General features: G+C 40.2%; 1 protein-coding gene across 2 annotated transcripts; it reads left to right on the top strand.

Annotated features, from left to right (window-relative positions):
• The first annotated feature begins 727 nt into the window (after positions 1-727).
• Positions 728-7,413, top strand: LOC129003954 (N-alpha-acetyltransferase 10-like). Of its 2 annotated transcripts, none has more exons than XM_054432309.1 (2): positions 728-803; positions 6,626-7,413. In XM_054432309.1, exon 2 carries the CDS (start codon positions 6,803-6,805, stop codon positions 7,343-7,345), a length of 543 nt encoding a protein of 180 aa, XP_054288284.1. In that variant the 5' UTR covers positions 728-803; positions 6,626-6,802; the 3' UTR covers positions 7,346-7,413. The 2 variants fall into 2 exon arrangements, with proteins under 2 accessions (XP_054288284.1, XP_054288283.1); XM_054432308.1 differs by lacking the exon at positions 728-803 and adding an exon at positions 915-1,181.
• The last annotated feature ends 611 nt before the right edge of the window (positions 7,414-8,024 follow it).

Here is an 8,024-nt window from a genome sequence, read left to right as displayed (position 1 = left end):
TACGCGAATTAATGAGCTAGTGTCACCTGTCTGCCATTTTATCGACAACACCACTTGCAAGGGTTGCAACGTTGCCAATTCTGCCAGGCTACGGCCTGGAGTTAAAGGTGGCCGTGGGTGTAACAGCCAAAAACATGTTTATGTGTAGTAAAATGTGGACGGCCCATTTGCGAATCTGTGAGACATCTCCACATGTTAAATTTGGCTTACATATGTATCACATAAATACAGTAGGGGAAACAAAGTATACTAACTACAGTGCCCGTAGATAAAAGTTCTAGCTATGTAATCCTCAAAATATTACAAAGATTGAAGAAGTTAAGAAATGAACAAAAAAAGTTCCACCATCCCCTTTTTGAAAAATAGCTGTGAAAAAGGGCATAGTGTCTACGAACGTATAATAATAATAATATATAATATATAATAATACTCACCTAAGTGGCGTCCCCATCTTAATGATTGATAATTGATAATTGATAATTGATAAAACGTTAGTGTAGTAGAATGAATACAAATATAAATTCAAAGGAGTTGGGTATTAAATTTAATTTTTGTCACTGTTAAAACGAACTGTTTACCTGCACAGGTATTTACAATAATTTGAACAGTACCATGGGATCCCCAACAACGCAATGATTATAATGTTACAGCGCAGTTGCATGCTACGAATTTACCCCTTCCACTTCTATTCAAGGAAACAACATTATTCTATTCTTCTTCCTAAAATAAAAAAATATTTATATTTTACATTTTTACAGAACAAAGTTTGGTTATAACAGTTTTGCCTGTATTTTACTGTTTCGGTGAGTTGATTGGTTTTTAAGCTTATATAATTACGAAATTTTATTCATAATAACCTTTCTTATTACTTAAACCGATTGGATGTTTGTAATGCAAGAAATCGGGGTTTATACTTTGGACTTTGAGGTTATACTTTGCGTCATGCTTGCTTGAGTGAAACTGTGAAGAGATGATACAAAATGGTGGTGATAACAGAATGAATTTAATTAGAATTTTTATTACTAAGCAATTTTGCATTAGCCTATTTCTTTAGAGTTAATATTCCTTAACCAATGTAGCTATGTCTATCCCTCTTCATCTCTGATAAAGGATGGAATTTCTACTGGCAATAATCTCATTTTTATCGTCTTTCATTGTGGTGATAGCTATTGTTTGTCTGGGTGAGTAACAACCTAAACCCTGCATAGACAACATTTAAAACTCTTGAATTATTCTCCCAAGTGGAGGTGTTTTAGGGATAATCTAAGTAAAACTATGACGAAAAACGAATTGAAACTATAAAATAATCAAATGTATTTCTCAATAATGTTTTCATGACAAGGAACAATATTGGACAACAAAAAGACAGCTGATAGTAAATAAACATTCACATCATCTGTAGTATGACTATTACAAATAACAAAAGGCAGGCATTTTCAACACTTTCCCTTATTTGCATAGTCATGCCGAGAGTACATGATTTTTTTGCAGGACTTGGAAGTCTTGGTTGAGGTATAGGGTTCGTTTCATCGTCATCAAGAGTAACTTCGGCAAAGTTTGACGAGACGTAATCGTTTAGCCTTTCGGGTTGCCTTCTTTCCCGAGTCGAGTGCCGGGTTGCAGGATCGTTGGATAACTCTGCATCTTCACTATCACTGCTACTTGACGTAACATACGTAACGTGGAGCGAGTGCGACAAGCTGTGCTAACGAGCCCGCATCGCCCGGCGCATAGACAAGCTGCTGCTCTTGGCATGTCTGATCGCTATATTCGACGAATTTTGCACTCAGATCTTCACTTTCACCCATATAAAATAGCAATCGTCGGGTGAAAGTGAAGGCCTGAGTGCAAAATTCGTCGAATATAGCGATCAGACATGCCAAGAGCAGCAGCTTGTCGCACTCGCTCCACGTTCTCAGGCGTCCTCACTGGCCTTGGACGGCCTGTAGGCCTACGTTTTGCAGTTGATCCTGTGATCTAAAGGTATCCACCCACAATTTGATGGTGTTTCGGGATGGGATAGGTTCCCCACGAGCCACATTAAAATGCCTCCGAAACTTATGTTGCGTACCAACAACAGAATCGCCATTTTTAAAAAACGCCTCAACGGCAAATGCGCGATGTATACTGGTCCACTGCTCCATGGCGACTGAAATGGCGTGATGCCATTATAGCATCACTTGGCCTTGAGAATGAGCCGCTCCCCACCACCCCCCTCCACTCGGCTGCCGGACTGTAGTCGCTTGAAAACCGTCAGATATTTCTGCTGCTCCCTGTATTTAATGTGTTCAATTAAAAATTCCTCTCTTGTCATCTATCTACATCTGTTTTTCATTGTAATAGGCTTTAACTTATATCGTATCCAAGTTATCCTGTAATAGTATATTACGTTACTAGTCCTGAAAATAAGTGTTTACCGGACGAGTGTGGTCGTTCCCGTGCGAGACGGTCGAGTACGGGATTACCATACGAGTCCGGTTAATACATTTTGGACAAGTTACGTACGATAGTTTACGCCATACTACTAAATCTGTACAAATCCTTACATATTACCACCAACTAAAGGACTGAAAATCACTAGTCATAACCTTTAAGAGAGGTTATTTTTTTGTTTATAACCACTCATTGTCACCCAAATACAGTGTAATCAGCTGATTGGTGTCCGGTAAAACTCATTACAGTACAGTAGTACGCAATGAAACCCCATTTGATTAAGCTGGCGGCAAACAGCTGTTTTCTGGACTAAATCCTTGTGTGGGAAGTTCGTCAAAATAGTGTAGTGTGGCTCACATTTAGAAATAAATTGTTAACTTAGGCCGTGATGCTCGTCAAGCATGACGTCACGATAGAAGACGGCAATGACGTAGGTATTTATTTATTTATTTTCCAAGGATAGATTAAAACAAGCGGCTGATCACAAACGGCAAACATTACGTCATTGCCGTCTTCTATCGTGACGTCATGCTTGACGAGCATTACGGCCTGTTTTTTTTAGTGTAGCCTTGGTTTTGCTAAAGTTTATACGATGAGTAAAAGTGTAAAAATGTTAAATTCCTGGGAATAATAAACAGTCTTTTATTGCAAGTACTCTTCTAACCTTAACTTATAAAAAAGTTCTTAAAAATTCACAAATAGAGTTAAGCTGGGTTTTCCTAGGCGCGGAGTCGGCAAGCGGAGAGAGGAACGCGGAGAGCGGAATTGAAATTAACATGGCATTCCGCTCCGGTTCTAGGAAAACAGTAACATTAAATTGCCTAAAGCCGGGTTTTCCTAGGCGCGGAGTCGGCGAGCGGAGAGCGGACTCCACTTGTCTTAGGCAATTTAATGTTACTGTTTTCCTAGAAGCGGAGCGGAATGCCATGTTAATTTCAATTCCGCTCTCCGCGTTCCTCTCTCCGCTCGCCGACTCCGCGCCTAGGAAAACCCAGCTTAAGACAAGTGGAGTCCGCTCTCCGCGTTCCTCTCTCTGCCCGCCGATTCCGCGCCTAGGAAAACCCGGCTTTAAGTAATGTTCATGGGTTGAGGGTGGGGTGGTGGGGGGGATTCTAAGTGGCGCTGATTCGGGTGTTCGCTTAACTCTGAAAAATTCCTAGAACCGGCCCTGTTGATGGGCCACTCAACTTTCTTGTCACAGTCTCCAACAATTTCTTGAAAAATGACGTCACGAGAAACTACGATATCTTTTCTCTCTGGAACATAGATTCGATATCGTTCTTCACCATCGTATCCAACCAGGTAACCTACCACAGATTTCCTGTCCATTTTCCGCCTCCTCTGAACAGGAACATGGACGTAGCACTTTGAGCTGACCACTCGCAGATGTTTGATCCTCGGCTTTTGACCAAACCAGAGCTCAAAAGGTGATTTGTTGGCAACTGCTGACTTTCCAACTCGATTCAAAACGTAGCCAGCAGTGATGACAAGTTCCGCCCAGATCGCTGCAGGAAATGTTAGCCTACATTTGGATTGGCGTACTTGAAGGTCCGGGCCATTTCGACGATTGTTCTGTTCTCTCTCTCCACTGCACCATTTTGTTCGGGTGTATACGGTGCTGTCAGACGTTGGTTAACACCATATTCTCTGAGAATTTGACGAACTTCAGCGTTGTCAAACTCACCACCGTTGTCGCTGAGAAACTCTCTGACGTGATGACCAATTGTACGTGCTTTAGCCAACACTTCACGCAACGCTTCCTTCAAAGCAGATTTTTCCCTTGCGACAAAACAGTATCGGTAACGGTACCTTGAAAAGTGGTCTTTTATGACGATCAAGTATTGGCGACCTCCGAAGGATGGGTCAAATGGGCCGCAAACACCACCGGATAACAACTCACCGGGGGCTGAGGGGCGTTCTCGTGTTTCAAAATAGTAGACGGTGTGCCTTTCCGAACTGACACGGTTCGTAGATCTCGTAGTTGGCTGGCACTTAGATACCCATTTCGGATTCGAGCTTCGATCGGACGTATCGTTTATCTATGTGACCCCAGCGCTCTTGATATAACTGCAGAATGCGATTGTCTTCTGCTGCATAAGCGCAAACCTCAGACGATTGAACTGTGTGAAATGATGCACGATACAAAGTTCCACCACAGTTTCGAGTACCTTTGAATACAGTTTGTTCGTTAATAGTGAACCGACACTCGGTATTAGTCGATTCAAACCTGCTATTAGGGTTTCGATCATGAGCTGCGTGAATGGACACTAAGTTCCGAGAAACGTCAGGAACATACCAGACATCGTTGAGTGTGAACGTTTCCAGTTTTCCATTTTCATAGATCGCTACTTCAACGACTCCACTGCCAAGAGTTTTTATAACTTCCTTTCCCGCCGCCTTTACTGTTGCGTTCGAGTTTGCAGGAAAAGGTTTGTACTCCGTGAACCAACTCAGATTTGACGTAATGTGCCGCGTAGCGCCATTATCAATCCACCACTGGTCGGGTCACGATATTCATGTCACTGCTGATGGAAATCAGTGCACTTCGGTTGTCGGTCACGTTAATTTGCAAGCCCTTTGCTCTCTTCTTATCAGTGTCACGTTTTTGAGCTAGTGCTAATGCCGTTAGCTCGAGCTGGATACGCAGGCTTGCCGTCAGCTTTCCATTTAGAACACCGGCGAATCCAATGACCTTTCCCCGAACAGTATTTGCACAAAGTGTCACCTTTTGGTTTCCTATTCTTCTGACCACCGCTGTTTGTGGCACTAAGAATGTCACCAGCTTTTGAAGTAGGAGCAACATTACGCTCATGAAGGATCAATGCAGATGAAACATCTTCAAGTTTCTTGCTCTCGTTTGCCTTCATAAGTAAGTAACTAGACTTGAACGATTCAAAAAGCTTCGGCAAAATGTGTAACACTTTTGACACAAACAGGAGCTCAAGAAAATCTTTGACTGTTTGGATGTTACGCGTTTTGAGGCCAGCTGCAAATTCGCGGTTTTGATTCTTCAATCTTGAAAGCACGGTCGGGGCATTCTCGGTATCATCCCATTCCATACTGAAGAAATTCAAACACTGACGAAACAACTGGTCTTCTGCCTTGTTATTGAACTGCTTTACCAAAATGTCCCACGCTTCCTTAGCTGATAATCTTCCGGAAATACGTTGATGTAGATCATCACTAATGTACTGAGAAATGACTATTTTTGCCTGAGTCGTGGATTTGTTGAATTTCTCTGAAGTGTTTTTATATGATTATTTCATCATCTTAAAAAAATGCCAATGGTGTGGAAACACAAATGATTAAATTTGAATTGATTCAGAGTAAGCCTATATAAAATACAAGTCCTTTGAAAGACAATAGGCTATATCACCACGAGCCAGGGTTGTCCTTTTTACAGCTTGCCAAAAAATGTTTAGAAAATTATGGTATCAGCCTACTGCTTGCCAGTACTCAACCTAAACCCGCCTGTTTAACTTATATTCAGTCACAATAATTATGTTGTGAGCATTTTTAATTATACAAAATAGATTGTCAACTAAAATATTTTGAAATTGACTTAATTAGCTTTGTAAGTTAACTTAGTTTAAGGTTGTTTGAGAATCCTACAGCTTTGCATCTTTTACGATGCACATACCTCACCTCATAGGAGTACAAGCATATGACATGGCCATTGACGTAATTGTGTGCCATCTTTGGAACCATGGCAATTCCATGCGCCAGGTTCGCTAGTATATCTGAATTATGAGCAGAATCAAGTTTTATTTACAAGTTCACTAATACAATCACTACCTCTTTATTGAAATACATAGGCCTAACATAATTAATTTTTTTATTTAACTAACAATTTCTCTGCTAGGCTCCTTGTTATCGGTTGAATTCCAAAAAATATATTTTCATTTTCAATCAAACAAGCAGTGGAAAATGAATCCAGATATAAACCAAATGTAAGTTTCAAACACAACCTTTATATTATGAAGTTTGTATCCAAATAAACACTTCAAACCACTATGATGGTTAATTCAAATGATTCAAATGATTTATTTGGCCATTCAGTTCGTACAGACAATAGGCTACATCAAACAATACAAAAAATAAAAAATAAACATGCCAAGCTTCTTCTTGCACTCTTGACTAACAAAATTAAATTAAAAGCTGACAAACAAGTAACCAATTTTGTTTGTTTCAGGGTGGTACCTTGTTTGGAAAGTGTTCCTGTCCAACTTCAGATTCGTCAGAGAACTGTTAGGGGGAATGTCTGATGCTCCCCCAGCTGAAGAGGAATCTCGTAAAACAAGAGTAAAGAGAATCCGTCGGGAGTAACTTGAGAATTTATTTATATCAGGGTTAATAGTTTTATATAAATATGAACATCCGTTGTGCAAGACCTGACGATCTTATGAACATGCAGCATTGTAATTTGTTATGTCTGCCTGAAAATTATCAGATGAAGTATTACTTCTACCACGGGTTGTCCTGGCCGCAACTCAGCTATGTGGCGGAGGACGAAAAAGGTCAGATTGTTGGTTACGTGCTCGCCAAAATGGAGGAGGATAGCGAGGACAATCCTCATGGCCATATAACCTCTTTGGCTGTCAAACGTTCTCACAGGAGGCTAGGCCTCGCACAAAAGTTGATGGATCAAGCTGCACTGGCCATGGTGGAGTGCTTCAATGCCAAGTACGTCTCACTTCACGTCCGGAAGAGCAACCGAGCTGCTCTTAATCTCTACACTAACACACTAAAGTTTGTTATATCAGAGATTGAACCCAAATACTATGCTGATGGTGAAGATGCTTACGCCATGAAGCGAGTCCTGGAAAAACCACACCCTTCACTGATGAATTCGGCAAAAGGAGAGTCTAGCGAACATGAAGAAAATAAAGGTGTTGTGTCAGAAAGACTTTAAAGTGATTGGAGCTGCAGACTATCATTCATAGAAAATTGTGTTCATAAAAATATACTGTTCAATATAAATGTATGTTAAAATGATTTTTCCAGGATTCCAAGGGGTGGCTTTAGCCCCTGTAGCCCCCCCCCCCCCCCTCTTTGAACCGCCACTGAACTTATACTTTCATTTAAAGTACGGTATTATCATAGATGAACTTGGTTTGGACTATTGTAGTCTAGTCATGGGTCTTATTTCAAGGTGTTCAGAAAAGAAGGAGCCAACTGTAAGTTGGCTGTCTAAAGGAACAACTGATATTGGTAATAAAGCTACATAGGATCTTACCTTTAAAGCTACCTATTTCACACTCGTCTTTCATTCATATCTAATTTGATTAAGATACGCGGAGTTGCGGCCCCATACGGTACCTAGTTATTTGGCGTTTTTACCCATTCTTGACACATATGATTACATAAAAATAATCTAAAATGTGTAAACGGAAATAATGTAAAATAATTAAAATTGAGATCTCCGTTGAGATAAATAAATAGATGTGGTTGCAATAATACAGAAAATGACAAATATTTATAACCATTTAATTAAAACATTAATACATCAATTAAATTCTGTGTATTTAATCAAATAACTGTAAATTATTGATTGAAAATACATCAGTATTTATTTACAGTTTTCAACTTAA

This window comes from Macrosteles quadrilineatus, unplaced genomic scaffold (genome assembly GCF_028750875.1).
Source record: "Macrosteles quadrilineatus isolate MER2022 unplaced genomic scaffold, UCM_ALF_1.0 Scaffold_9__3_contigs__length_116548681, whole genome shotgun sequence".
Classification (NCBI taxonomy): Eukaryota; Metazoa; Arthropoda; class Insecta; order Hemiptera; family Cicadellidae; genus Macrosteles; species Macrosteles quadrilineatus.
Note: the sequence above shows the minus strand (reverse complement) of the source record. Positions and strands in the feature narration are given on the sequence as shown.

Bases quoted from the DNA above. Each gene is read 5' to 3' on its own strand.
- LOC129003954 (XM_054432309.1), top strand. From the start codon at position 6,803: ATGAACATCCGTTGTGCAAGACCTGACGATCTTATGAACATGCAGCAT.